We start from the raw sequence: 15,079 nt of genomic DNA on the forward strand, positions 1-15,079 counted from the left end.
GATGATGAAAAAATTATTTAGTCTTCTATCACACAAAAAAATGATGGGCAATAATGTAATTTTATAGGTCCAAATTTTACTGTTTTTTATTTAAACCTCCCCTAAGGGTAATGTTAAAATATCTCCAATATTTAAAATTTAAAAAAAAAAAAAAACCAAAAACAAAAACCTCCTACTTCCCCCCCTCCCAACGTTCTCTATGTCTCCCTCTCTCCTTCTCATTTTTGTATAAAAATATGTTCATACACACAAAGTGTGTAGGTAAATACTAATAATTGTAAAGTAAAGTTGTTCAATGTTTGGTAAACCTTTTTTTTTTTTGTGTAAAAGTACTTTTAACAAACAAAAATAGTGTATGAGTGTTTGATAAACATTTATATAAATTGCTGTCAATATATTAAATGACTCAAAATAATATGGTATTAATGTGATATAATAATTGTCAAAGAAAATAATATAGGGGCAATGATTATAATTTTGTAAAATATTTGGACGTATACTTGCTATTTGAAAATTTTATCAAATGAGCATCGATTAGTATGCTTTGAAAAAAAAAGACACATTTTTTTAAAAAGCATGGTAGATTTTGCTTCTTCTTTTCTACTGTCATTGATAGTTTTTTAAACCAAACACATTTAATGTTTCAGATTTTTTTAATAAACTGTTTGTTTACAAAAAAACATCATAATTCCAAATCAGCCCTAAGAGCTCCCCATTGCTTCTTACGGAAGCAGTCTTGAGAAGACCAAATGACACAAGCTACCCTCTCTTCTAAACTAGTAATTAGGAACTCAATGGGCTCACTTTTAGTGTAAGCAGGTGTCTTCAGTTGTTCGGAGTGACAATTTGTTGAAAAAAAAGGATTCCTGACTAATGTGGATTCATTGTTTGACTGAGAGAAAGATGGTCCCTTCCGAACCTTAGTTCCTTCACATTCTTGCTCTAAATTTTCCTTAAAACTCTCGCATTGCAGTCAATTTCTCTGAAAACTGAGACACTTCGACTTGCATGTTGGAACCCCAGTTCATTTTTCTTGCAATTTTTGAATTGAATTTTGCAAGTTATGGAATTTTAGGGTCCAAAGAAGTTTTTTGGAGTGAAGTTTTTGAGAGTGATGTGGGGGTGATATTGGTTTGTGCCATTAGGAAGGTGAAAACCTTTTACCTTTTAGCAGTAGAAAAAAACAAACTTTTGAACTATCCGTAATAACGAACTTGCAAAATGAATCTCTTCATCATAAAGAGATTCGTTGTTCTTGACCCTGATTCACCTTAATTATTATTTGAACAAGTAAAAGTTATGTCTTGCTCTGAGTGGGAATAGCATTTCTCTTCTGCATGTCCATTTAAATTGACATACTCAAAATAAAATTATATATGAAAAATAGTGATCAAATTAATATATATTATATTTAAAATGTACACATAAATTAACAAAATACAATAATAAAATCTTAATCGAAGTCTATTGTGGTGGTAGTGGTGAGGGATATGGTCTAATAGCATCCTAATCCTCAACTTTAGCCGTCAAAGTCTCGACGATTCCCTACGGAAAAAACAAACATGGTCAAATAACCAAAAAACAACACAAAATAATACCAAAAAATGGGCATAATCTCCCCTAAAATTGGCACACCCCAAATTCAACCCCAAACTTCACCCCTCACCCGAAACTCGACCCCAAACCCCACACCAAACCCAAAATTAACTCCAAAAACATATGTTAATGAAAAAAATATATTAAAATTTGCGGAGAAAATACCTTTTGGCAAGATTGAGAGTGAGTGAGAATGAGAGAGATGAGTGAGTGCGAGAGAGTTAGAGGAGATAATGAGAGAGAGATGAAAGAGTGAGTGAGAGTGAGAGATATAGAAGAGAGAGAGAGAAGAGAGATTAAGTGAGAGGTGAGTGTGAGAGAGAGGTTGGATTTGGGGAGAGGGAAAGAGAGATGAGAGGTAAGAGAATAGAGAAAGACATTGAGAAAATTGTGGAGGAGATATTTTGGTTTTAAAAACCGTATCACTTTGCGCAACGAAGGATACAAGTTTGCACGACAAAATATAGGTCGCGCAAAGTCTTAAAAAAAAATTTCCGCGTCCCATTTTTAGGGTTTTGCGCGAGGAAGTGTTGGTCGCACAAAGTTTTGCGCGACGAAGAATTGGTCGTGCAAAGTCTTAAAAAAAAATTCCCGTCCCATTTTTAGCTTCGCCCAAATTTAAGGATTTTGCGCGACGAAATATAGATTCATCACACAAAATTTACAAAATAATTTTTATAAATAATAAAAAAGAAAATTTATTTAGGAAGAGTTTTTACGCATTAATTTGTGTTGGTAGTTTGCTTGTATGTTTGCATCAAGGAAAACTGAGGCCCTATTTGGTACTTTACTTGAATCCAGCTTTTTAAAGTCAAACACAATTTTCAAGTTTTAGGCCTTAAAAACTTGTGAGGCAAGACTATTTTCAAAAAGAACTCAACACTAACTAAAAAATATAGTCTATTATCTAAAAACATAAAAAGTGTTGTAAACATTCCTAGTTTAAGTATGATTGTGTAAATCCTAGATAAGATTTGATTCTAGTTATCCTTTCCTATTACAACTTGTATTACTTGGAGGAGAAGAAATATCTTCTCTCCCTTTACTACTATAAATAAAGGCACAATGTAGGAGGGATAACAACACACACATTCCCCTACAATTCTACAAACACACATCTCTCTCCTCTCTCTCTGCCGCCGGCCCTAGTCCCTCTGTCAGATAAAATAGACCACAACACGTTATCAGCACGCTCCTACCGCTGCGCTTAGGAATCTGACGTTGGAAATTTTTTCTGCATCAAACCAGTTCATCCATATCATCACGCAATCAGGTTCTTTCCAAACAACGGTTTTTAACTCGATATTTTGCAAGCCCTGATAGCATGAACATTCACCATGATGCATGACCCAACTTTACGTTTTACGTATTTTAGATTCTACGTAAATTGTGTATGCTTCATAATCAAAATTGCTACAATTATGTGAATTTGATATTTGTCATGAATTGAATCCTACATATGTACATGCATTGAAACTATTATTTGCATATGCATCAACGTAAATATGTGATTCATTGAAATCCACATGCATATAATTATATTTGAATTGAAAAAAAAAAAATTTGCGATTTGGGAATTAGGGTTCTTCGAACCCATGCACTTGCACCATGCAAGCCGCAAGCCACCAGGCCCGCAGCCTGCGATGGCCCAGCTCGGTTTCCTCACCAGGCCTGCAACCTGCATCGATCCTCCGAGCCCAAGACCACGGCTGGAGCTTCTACTCCTCGTCCAAACCCCAAACCCGACACCCAGCAGGTGTCGCCACCCATCCATCACCGTACTGCACGGCCTGTCGCCGTGCCTAGCCTACTCAGACGACTTACAGATCGTCCACGGTGTCCTATGGTCTGAGATTTGCTGAGATCTCATTGGAATTTTTCATAAATCCGATTGAAATTTCCTAGGGTTTGGTTGATATAACGTCGAGATTTCTCCAATCTCCGTTCATATTTGGTTCCCCAGTTGGACCCCCGTGTTTCCCACGATCGATAGCCTCCTAGAACACGGCCACCTACAGTGGCGGCGTTCCGGCAACCGTTCCCAGCAAAAGCTGGGGTGTTCCTGGTTCCAACCCGAACCCTATTGGGCTCCAGCCTCTCGGCCCGTGTGAAAAAAAAAAAAAAAAACAATTTTTTTTGCTGGGCTCGCTTGCAGCGGCCCAGCCCACAAAGAAAACAATTTGTTTTTTATTTTCCTGGGCTCGCCTGCAGCGGCCCATACCGAAAAAAAAGAGAAATTTTTTTTAGCACCCCGTGGGCCTGCAGCCTACACCCGGGGGGTACTCGGCCTATATTTTTAGGCCCCGAGATTTTATTATTTAATTTTTTTTAAATAATATGGGTTTTTATATTTTCACCCACACTTTAATTTGGCCCCGAAGACCAAAAATAAATTAATTCACTTATCATTATACAATATTTCTGCATATATTCTTTGCATATTTGTTTGCATATATATTTGTGTTTGCCTGCAGGAATATATGAACTTGAAGTTCATAATTACTTTGAAACCCGAAGTTTCTTCTAAACATGCCTTGTTTGAAAACCCGAAGTTTTCACTTAAATATATCACCCATGAAAACCCGAAGTTTTTCATGCAAAATTAAACCAATACATGTCTATTAGAACCTGTATGTTCTACTCCTATGTGAATGGATTGATTTTTCTCCATTACACTAACTACATCTTGTCCATCTATTTTGTGATAGGAACATGTCGAACTTGAACAAACTCGACTTCACCGCTTTGGAGGTTTCTGGAAGGAACTACCTCAAGTGGGTTCAAGATGTGAAGCTCCACCTCACTGCAAAGAACTTGCGTCCTGCTATTGAAGAAGCAACAGATAAACCTGTTGGCGAAGCTGAAAAAGCCACTGCTATGATCTTCATCCGAAGACATATCCATGACGCTCTACAAACTGAGTACCTTGCTGAGGAGGATCCACGTGCATTATGGGTCGCTTTGGCTGATCGTTTCGATCACCAAAAGGACATATTCTTGCCTGAAGCAAGACACGACTGGCAGCACTTGCGCTTCCAAGACTTTAAGTCTGTGAATGAATATAATTCTGAAGTTTGTCGAATCCGATCACTTCTCAAGTTTTGCAATGAAACTTTGACTGAAGAGGATCTCCTGGAGAAGACCTACTCGACCTTCTCTGCTTCTAATATTGTCCTGCAGCAACAATATAGAGCTCAGACGTTCACTAAGTTCTCGGATTTGATCTCTGTTTTACTTCTTGCTGAAAAGCAGAACCAGCTGTTGATGAAGAATCATCAAGCTCGACCTACTGGGGCTACTGCTGTGCCTGAAGCACATTATAGCACTAATCAGCACCCAAAACGCCAAAAGAGGCGTGGTAAGGGCGGCCAGAAGCCATCCCACCAAGGTCAACAGAGCCAAGGCCCATCCAAGGGAGGAAACAAAGCCCAGAAGCGCCCAAACCTCGCTCCCAATGGCCCGAACTTCAAGAATAAGGGCAAAGCACCTGCCACAATGAATGACGATATGTGCTATCGTTGTGGTTCCAAGGACCATTGGTCCCGTATTTGCCGTGCTCCCAAGAAGGTTGTGGATGCATATCATTCTCGTCGTACGAAGTTTGAATCAAACTTCCAGCAAGTGGACGAACTGGAGACTACAAAGATGGAGGTTTCTGATTTTCAGGAGGATACCACTCCTATGGAAGATTAGAATCTTAGACATAGACTTATTTTTCAGATAAAATAAGACAATTGGGGCCGAATTCCACCTTGTGGCCGAACCCCACCTTGTTTTTTGGTTGATTTTGAACAATTTTCCTTTATGTTTTGGATTATTAGTTGGCGATTTATTTTGGATATTAAGTTTTTAATCCTTGAATAAATGAAATTATTTTGAATTGATACTTGTTTTTATAAACTTTTATGCATGTGACCGATTCAAATTAATTTTTCATTCTAGGTATGACTAGTGGGAAAGTTAGTTGTCTGGCAGATAGTGCAACCACGCATACTGTTTTGCGTGAATGCATCTATTTCACTAACTTCGTACCTAAGAATGCACCTCTGACAACCCTCTCAGGCCCATCCAACCTGATCGAAGGATACGGTAAGGCACGTATAATGTTGTCCAATGGTACAATCTTGACCATTGCTGAGACACTCTATTCTCCACGTTCCGGAAGAACGTTACTCAGTTTCAAGGACATTAGAGATAACAATTACCACGCTGAAACCCACGTAGAAAACGGAGTTGAAATTTCTGTGCGTAACTTCCTACGAATATGGCCAGAAGCGTATTCTAGAGAAGATGGAGCGTAACCCGAGTGGTCTGTATACTACGACCATACGCCCCATAGAATGCCACTATGTGGCCGGCTCTACCACAGGGACCGCGCACGAAATTACACTTTGGCATGATCGTTTGGGACATCCTGGACGAATAGCGATGCGCCGTATCCTCAAAACTTCACACGGGCATCCACTAACCCGAAGCTTAGGTTCGATCCATGAAATTGCATGTCAAACATGTTCTATGGGAAAGCTTATTACTAAGCCTTCTTATGACAAGATTCGTTCGAATCCTCCCATTTTTCTACAACGGATTCAGGGGGACATTTGTGGACCGATTCAACCTCCCTGCGGACCATTTAGATATTTTATGGTTTTGGTTGACGCTTCTACACGTTGGTCACACGTGTGCTTGTTGTCCACAAGGAACGCTGCATTCTCCAAACTATTGGCTCAGGTTATCAAGCTCAGGGCTCACCACCCTGATTATCCGATCAAATCTATTCGATTGGATAATGCTGGAGAATTCACATCTAAAACTTTTGATGACTATTGCATGTCGGTTGGGGTTGAAGTTGAACATCCTGTACCCCATGTTCACACCCAGAACGGCATGGCAGAGGCTTTCATTAAGCGTTTTCAAATGATTGCTCGATCGTTGGTCATACGTACCAAGCTCCCGATCGCTGCTTGGGGCCATGCAATATTGCACGCAGCAAAGTTGGTCCGCCTGAGGCCTGTTGCGACACAACCATTTAGTGCCCTTCAGTTGGTCACCGGATGCGAACCCGACATATCGCATCTGCGCGTTTTTGGTTGTGCGGTCTATGTGCCGATCTCGCCGCCCTTACGTACAAAAATGGGGCCTCAGCGAAGGATGGGAATCTATGTCGGATATGATTCTCCTTCGATTATTCGTTACTTAGAACCTTTGACAGGCGATCTGTTTACCGCTCGTTTCGCGGATTGTCACTTCTATGAGACAGTTTTCCCGTCGTTAGGGGGAGATAAGAACGTCAACGTTCCTAATGAACGACGCGAATTATCGTGGACGACTCCCACTTTGTCTCATTTAGATCCCCGCACCGCTCAGTCTGAAGCTGAAGTGCAGCGCATATTAGATCTCCAGAGCATAGCTCAGAGCATGCCAGATGCTTTCACCGATCTAGCGCGCGTGACAAGATCACATATTCCAGCTGCGAATACGCCTGCAAAGATGGATGTACCAAATGTATGACGGACTACGCTCCTGGAAGCCCGGGACGCCAATTCTGGTGATCCACGTACATTAGCGGCTAGCCAATCATCTGCCCCTACACAAAAGCGTGGCAGACCCCTTGGTTCAAAGGATTCACACCCCCGGAAGAGGAAAACCACGGCACAAGGTCCTGAAGAGCCTACCGTGAATCCGACTATCGCTTACTCATTTTACCCAACTCATGAGGAAATTCTAGATTATGGAAGCGTCCTTGAAGAGACGAATCCTCCTCCCGAGAATCGTGAGATTTCGGTCTATTATGCTAGCTTAGATGATGTGTGGCGTAGAAATGAGATGATTGTCGACGATGCATTAGCATTTGCAGTAGCTACTGAGATCATGTTGAGCGATGACATTGAACCGCGTTCCGTTGATGAATGTCGACGTAGAGCTGATTGGTCAAACTGGAAACAAGCAATCCAAGTCGAACTTGATTCACTTGCGAAACGTAAGGTGTTTGGACCTGTAGTTCCTACTCCTCCACATGTGAAGCCCGTTGGCTACAAGTGGGTTTTCGTTCGGAAGCGTAATGAGAAGAACGAAATTGTACGTTACAAAGCTCGTCTTGTAGCACAAGGTTTCTCACAACGCCCCGGGATTGACTATGACGAAACTTACTCACCCGTTATGGATGTGATTACTTTTCGATACCTTATCAGTTTGGTAGTTTCCGAAAAACTGGATATGCAACTGATGGACGTAGTAACCGCGTATCTCTATGGGGATCTTGATACGAAAATTTATATGAAAGTTCCCGAAGGACTTACATTGACTGGTTCAAATATTTCCAAACCCCGGAACACGCTCTCAATTCGGCTGAGGCGTTCACTATACGGTTTGAAACAATCCGGAAGAATGTGGTATAACCGTTTAAGTGAGTATTTGACTAGTCAGGGATATGTGAATAACGAACTATGCCCTTGTGTGTTCATTAAGAAGTCAAATTCCGGATTTGCGATTGTTGCAGTATATGTTGATGACATGAATCTCATCGGAACTCCTGAATAGCTCGCGAGAACTGCTTCGCACCTGAAGTCAGAATTTGAGATGAAAGATCTAGGTAAGACTCGATACTGTCTCGGTCTCGAGATAGAGCATTGTTCGGATGGAATCCTAGTACATCAATCGAACTACACCCAGAAGGTGTTGCGCCGTTTTAATGAGGATAAAGCGAAGCCTTCGAGTACTCCTATGGTCGTTCGTACGCTAGATGCAGAGCGAGATCCCTTCCGTCCGAAGGAGGATGATGAAGAGATTTTGGAGCCTGAAGTTCCTTATCTAAGTGCGATAGGCGCTTTATTGTACTTAGCTCAATGCACTAGACCCGACATCTCCTTCGCTGTTAATCTTTTGGCAAGATACAGCAATGCACCAACACGCAGACATTGGACTGGCGTGAAAGACATCTTCCGTTACCTTAAGGGTACTACGGATTTGGGCTTATTCTATCCCTACGAATCCTCGAGTGATGCCGCACCCTATGCTCATCGGGTTGATTCTCGCCATGTTGGTTATGCCGACGCTGGATACTTATCTGATCCGCACAAGGCGCGTTCTCAAACGGGTTATGTCTTTACCGTTGGAGGCACCGCAATATCTTGGAGGTCAACTAAACAGACCTTAGTTGCCACTTCGTCTAACCATGCTGAAATTCTCGCCTTACATGAAGCAACTCGGGAATGCTTTTGGTTGAGAGCAGTAGTGGGCCATATTCGAAGCTCCTGTGATCTTCATCCCGCCGTTAATGCCCCGACGACGATTTTTGAAGACAACGCAGCTTGCATCGAACAGCTCAAGAAGGGTTACATCAAAGGAGACAACACCAAGCATATTGCGCCGAAGTTCTTCTTTACACATCAACAACAAGAGCATCAGAAGATTGAAGTCACGCAAATCCGATCACAAGACAATCTGGCCGACCTCTTCACCAAATCACTACCGAAGGCGACGTTTCAGAAGCTTGTTCATGGAATTGGTATGCGTAAACTTTCTGAGTTGTAACTTTGCTATTTCTCTTTGGAATTATGTCAAACTCAGGGGGAGTATCTTCTAGATACTTGCTTGATCTTAATGTACTCTTTTTCCCTACGATTAGGAGCATTTTTCCCACTGGGTTTTTGCTACCTAACTAGGTTTTAACGAGGCACCCACCTTGGGCTGGTCATATCCCTGATGACGTCATGTAGACGTTTCTTTTGACTTTGCATTTCTCACGCATTTTTCCTTAGACTATGGATTTTGTCCCTACTTGGGTTTTTGCCATAGCCTTAGGGTTTTTTAGTGAGACTTACTACTTATGCAAGTTCCTACCTTATTGAGAATAAGCGTTGTTCCTTGGAATCAGTTCTGACGAGTCGACTTCCTCAACTTCTGCATGATGCTGAATCTACCTTGAGTATTTACCCACTCAAGGGGGAGTGTTGTAAACATTCCTAGTTTAAGTATGATTGTGTAAATCCTAGATAAGATTTGATTCTAGTTATCCTTTCCTATTACAACTTGTATTACTTGGAGGAGAAGAAATATCTTCTCTCCCTTTACTACTATAAATAAAGGCACAATGTAGGAGGGATAACAACACACACATTCCCCTACAATTCTACAAACACACATCTCTCTCCTCTCTCTCTCTGCCGCCGACCCTAGTCCCTCTGTCAGATAAAATAGACCACAACAAAAAGTGAGTTTTTAAACTTAAACTCACTCCTTTCTTTTCTCTCCCTCCTCCCCCTCACTCCAAATCTCTCTCTCTCTCTTTTCTTCTTTCTCTCTCCTTTTTTTTACCTTTTTCGTCTCTCCTCCAATCCGTTCTCTTCATTTTATCGGTTCTTTCTCTCACTACTCATCCTCTCTATCTCATCCGATACTTTCTCTTCTCTTTCCTTCAATTATCTTTTACTTTCTTTCCTCCTCTTTCATCTTTCTCCCCCTCCAGTGACCTCCTCTTTTTAGATCTATTTGTTTAGTTTAAATCGCAAACCAATCAAATTTTTGAATCTTAAAGAAAATTGTTTTCAAGAATATTCTTAAGAAATGTTTTGAGAAATAATAAAAAATTTCAAATAAGATACCAAACAGGCTCTGAGCTTTCTTGGTGGTTGTTGACGAATCCACTCCAACCACCGACTTATTAGTTATTACTTCACAAATTCTTTCTTCCACATTTACTTTCAATTGTTCAACCACGCCGTACTAAATTTCAACGATCCAAACTGTCTAAGTTTTAGATTTCTAAACATCATCTTTGCAAAAAAGTATAAAACTCCGAAGTCGTTTGACCATCTGGTTATCTCTGTGAACATATAGTTCATTTAGAACATATATTTTATATGATCCAAAAACAAAAGTCATCTTCCCATAAATAATGTATCAAAAACAAGAGCTATCAATGAAATGTTATCGAACAAGAAACAAAGAATGCAGAGTTCTTCAGTTCATATTATTTTCTAAACTTATCACCCCTCCCTATTTTTTTTTTTCGTACTTTTGCCGAAAACAAATCAACTTCTGAAACTAGCTACTACCACCACTACATTGTACCAGTTTCTATAACTTGTTTACTCGTCAATGGAAGGACGCGCTGTGTTGGGCAGTCTCCGACCACGAACAAATGCACTGAAGAGGTGCAGTGCTCTTGAAGGTTGAGCATAGGGCACCATATGAGCAGCCCCCCTTACCGTGGCAAACGTCAACAGATTTCCGTACTCTGTAGCCCAACCGCCCACCTATTCGTAAAACATGTACAGACATTCATAAGCAATGTTGAAGAGAGACAAACTGTCAAACTTGAACAGCATTACTGAAGGAAGCGCATAAGCACCTGGCCTTTGTGAAACCAAGCTCCGTATGGGACTGTTATCGGGAACTTTAGGTCGTGTGCTAGTTCACGCACCAGTGTCCGAGAGCCCAATAATGGTACAACGGAATCTTGATCCCCACTGCATTCGGTTGAAAATCATGTTATGTAGCAACACTAAAAAGTTAAGAGTAGTTTATATTCAACTTAGCCCCTTGTACATAATAAGCATAACGAATTACCTGAAAACCCAAACGGGTATACGGTTTTGAACTATCCTTGTGAGCAAGGGAAGGATGTTAATGCTACCATCTGTATCGCTGTAATTAAGAATGCTGTACAATACAAAATAAAAAATAAAAAAAGAACATCAGTCATATGTAATAAACGAGTATAGACTACAGATAAGTCACCAGATTCTACTGATGTATAAGAAAGGTTATATTCACTTACCGACTGCACATACTCCATGGATAAGGCAAGTTTGTACGATTTGCATGAAGGGCTTTCTGAACTTCGGGAAGGTTCAAATAAAAACGTCTTTCAAACGTCATACATACATCAACTCCAACACTTATCTTAGTAGCCTGCAGAAAAGCGGAGTAAAGGAAAAACTCGTTGAAATAATGAAATAACAAGTTGCTGTAATGAGAATGAAAGATGAACAAGAAAAACCCATACTAAACAAAAAAGAAGTATAGAGGATACCATTTTCCGCAGTCTCAACTCTTGCTCCACTATAGATGGATAACAAACATCAAGAATCACGTCGTAATTGTTTATGTACTCACCAACTATCTGATTGGCTTGAGATATTGCTTTGTTGCATTGATGGCTTACATTGTGAGGATTTCCCAAGACATAATCGTCAAAATCGCATTCGTTCATGATAGTAAGGCCAGTTTCATCAGAAATCATTCCATGAGACCAAAAATATTCATATGTTGCCGGAGCATCACGATCAAGTCTCAGCAGTGGATTCCCAAGCTGACAGATAACAAATAGAAAAGTTAAAAGAGGAAGTGACAACTATAGAGATAGATGAAAGCAAGGAATTCAAAAATATGTGCGGTCTTCTTACAGCAACCCCTTTGAGATTGAACTTGAAACCAGTTGATTGTTTATTATGGTCCAAAATGGCAATAGCTAATTGCGGTATGTAGTGCCCTGTACAGTAAAAGTACAGATGGTAAGAACCGATTCTAAATGATAAGTCATGTAGATAGATGTGCGAAAAAAAGAGTAGAAAATAAAAGAACAACTGCAACGATTATATTTAGAAAAAGGTTTGAATATATTGTAAGAGTTCCATTTCCTAGTACTCCATAATAGAATTGACATTATATCGGACTTTGCAGACCTGCATAGCTTTCTCCGGTAAGAAACAACTCTCGGGATCTGAAAGTTGGAAACTTTTCATACCATTTCATCAAGAATGTGTGCATATCCCTTGCTGCCAAAATCAAATGAAAGTGAAAAAAAAAAAGTTGCCGTTAAGCTTGGCTGCCAAGTTTTATCAGAAATAACCAAAAGCAAACATATAGAACAAGCACACCCTTAAATGAGTGTAAAGAAAAGGAAGCGGAATTAGCTATTCACTATACCAGTTGAGGCATCCCCAGAGTCATAATCCGAACTTGTATTCGAGTATGACCATCCTACTCCAGCAGGAGACTCAACAAAAAGGAGATTTGATGCTACAAGAGAAAAGCAAATGGTACACCATTTAGATAGGATTCCGATTAATAGCTGAACAGTGACACTCCGAAAAGAAGAAAAGTTGACATGTTCGTAAATGTTCCATACGGATATACCTCTGTTCCATGACATTGGATTTCTCCGGAGGCCTCTGCCGTCACCTGTTGGATAAAATGGACCCAGCTCGGTAAAGGCACCTCCGCCAACGGAGGAACAACCTGGACCTGAACAAAAAGTTGATCAGCGAATGTTATCAACTATTTGGTGTTTAAGACCTCACTTTCAAGAGAATAGTAAAAGCTACAAACATTGAGATAAAATTTCAATATGCAGAAAAGGGCAGTGTATACATAACAAGTTCTTTAAACAAGCAACCATATTCAACTAGTTTACAACAAATGCAAAAAAAATACTAATAGAAAAAAATGCAGAAGATTTGAATAAAAGTCCAGCTGAACACAAAGGATTATCAAAACCTTTGATTCATTATTACAAATAACATGAAAGTAGCTGTTAAATACACCCATGAATAACACAACAGTATTTAACTAATATTTACAATTTGCTCTCAAGAAACCCAGAAAAAGGGTGAGAGGTTACCTCCATTGAGCCAAAGAGTGAGGGGCTTCTTGTCAGGCTGCTCATCTGCTTCAACAAAGTAGTAAAACAAGCTCCTCCCAGCTTTCACATCCACATCAACATACCCAGCATACTGCTTGAACCCAACACTTGGCTGACCAGGCAGGCTCACCACCAGATCCTCAGCTGGGTATCCCTCCACTGCACCCAGCAGCACCAACCACACACACTCCAACACAATCAAAACCCCACTAAACCAACACCTACACATCTCCTGAAATCCCAAAATACTTCAGAAATTCCAGTCCTTTTTCAATTCCTAGTCAATTCTCTCTTACCAATGTGTGGGTGCTTGTGTATATATGTTATAATCTGTATGACATTTGCACTCACATACAGATTATACAGCCTCACTCACTCAAAAGCATGTTTCTTTTTTTGCGAAGGAGAAGAAAATGGTTACCCAAAAAGAGATAAGGAGTATATACAGTGTGCATGTATTATCCTTATCATAATAAAAGTACCAACTTTATATTTATGACAGGAAACGTGAAATCTGGGCTGCTTTAACAGAGAGATGCGTGTGTGTGTGCATATATAATTAATGGTAAATGCCAGATCTGATTTATGAGGATTTGGTATAATACATAAATATAAATGCAGCCTCTCAGGAATCGAATGGAGAGAAAGAGACGTTAAGGAAGGTGCAGGGAAAGCGAAGTCGGGTTGTTTAGTGTGCTTTGCAGGAGTTGCAGTCATACTTATGAGAGTTTTTTAGAGAGAGAGAGAGAGAGAGAGAGACGTTGGGAAGAGTGGCATATTGGCATACATAGTAATAATCGCATTGGCATTTTCGAATTTTGATAAGATAAAACTAAGCAACACAGATCACACCTACACTGTCAAACACCTCCACATCTTATCTGGCCTTCATTGATCTCCTTTGGCCAAATTTCCATTATTTGCAAATCACACAACCCAACACATGTACAAATTAACTCATTTCTTACAAGGGAATATTTATGTTTGTCTACTAATTAGTGTAACTGTTATAATCGTTAAGCATCGATTTTTCAAATGAATAGGTCAGTTATTCTTCAATTGATGGCAGTTGATTCTTCCTATTGAATTAAGTGTATTATTAGGCTAGTGTTATTTACACACTTACTTCTCACAATACCCCTCTCCATTTTCGGTCATTGGAATGAATTTAAAAAGATCAAAGGACAAAAAATGATAAGGGTGTGTGAGAAATAAAAATAAGCGTGTGAGTAGCACTATCTTTTGTGTAATTTGCCATGATAGTTACACTATTATATAAAGGTGGATATGTCTCACATTGTAACACACTAAGAAATTCTCTAATAAGAATTTTCTCACTCTCTCAAATTATTTTCCTCTACAAAATTATTTAAATTATAAAAAAAAAAAACTTTTACGCACATATTTAGTTATAATTTACTTGTTCTTTTTTTTTTCCAGCGATACTCTATACTAATATACACTAAGCCTACTTCGGTAAGTGGGTAAGAAAGCTTGGTGTTGTCTTCTCCATGTTTGGTAAGTGTAGGCTTGGGAAATGATTTTTTGATTCAGGGAAAAATGGAAAATAGGGGGAATGTAAAACCCTCCATCCCCTTGGCATTCCCTTCCCTCCTTCATGGGAAACCAAAAAAACGCAGATTGTCATTTTTTATGACATTGACATTATAAAATGCCCATTATATCCTTAAGAGTAGTATTTTCTACCCAATTTCTCATTGTTAGCAAACATAGCTGGAAATGGAAATTATTTCCAATAAATTTCTTTTCATATACCAAACGCAACGAAAGTAGAGGGAGAGAGTTTAAATTTGAGATGCAGTCAGGTGAAGAGAAAGA

The 15,079-nt window shown here is 39.6% G+C and overlaps 2 protein-coding genes across 2 annotated transcripts; one reads left to right on the forward strand and one right to left on the reverse strand.

Annotated features, from left to right (window-relative positions):
- The first annotated feature begins 2,783 nt into the window (after window positions 1-2,783).
- Window positions 2,784-5,289, forward strand: LOC139188403 (uncharacterized). Its single transcript, XM_070805721.1, has 2 exons — window positions 2,784-2,869; window positions 4,305-5,289. Exon 2 carries the CDS (start codon window positions 4,309-4,311, stop codon window positions 5,287-5,289), a length of 981 nt encoding a protein of 326 aa, XP_070661822.1. The 5' UTR covers window positions 2,784-2,869; window positions 4,305-4,308.
- Window positions 5,290-10,461: 5,172 nt separating this feature from the next.
- Window positions 10,462-14,090, reverse strand: LOC103437221 (serine carboxypeptidase-like 42). Its single transcript, XM_029109122.2, has 10 exons — window positions 13,220-14,090; window positions 12,736-12,843; window positions 12,526-12,618; window positions 12,282-12,374; window positions 12,003-12,088; window positions 11,630-11,908; window positions 11,375-11,508; window positions 11,164-11,256; window positions 10,946-11,063; window positions 10,462-10,850 (listed from the first exon to the last, which is right to left on the reverse strand). Exons 1-10 carry the CDS (start codon window positions 13,467-13,469, stop codon window positions 10,683-10,685), a joined length of 1,422 nt encoding a protein of 473 aa, XP_028964955.1. The 5' UTR covers window positions 13,470-14,090; the 3' UTR covers window positions 10,462-10,682.
- Window positions 14,091-15,079: the final 989 nt, after the last annotated feature.

Source organism: Malus domestica, chromosome 10 (assembly GCF_042453785.1).
Source record: "Malus domestica chromosome 10, GDT2T_hap1".
Taxonomy (NCBI): domain Eukaryota; kingdom Viridiplantae; phylum Streptophyta; class Magnoliopsida; order Rosales; family Rosaceae; genus Malus; species Malus domestica.

Excerpts from the sequence above, each read along its gene's own strand:
- LOC139188403 (XM_070805721.1), top strand. The coding sequence starts at position 4,309 with ATGTCGAACTTGAACAAACTCGACTTCACCGCTTTGGAGGTTTCTGGA.
- LOC103437221 (XM_029109122.2), bottom strand. The coding sequence starts at position 13,469 with ATGTGTAGGTGTTGGTTTAGTGGGGTTTTGATTGTGTTGGAGTGTGTG. Across the intron at positions 11,064-11,163 it reads ATACCCGTTTGGGTTTTCAG|TGGGGATCAAGATTCCGTTG; the intron begins GTAATTCGTTAT and ends AACCGAATGCAG. Across the intron at positions 10,851-10,945 it reads CTTGGTTTCACAAAGGCCAG|GTGGGCGGTTGGGCTACAGA; the intron begins GTGCTTATGCGC and ends TTTTACGAATAG.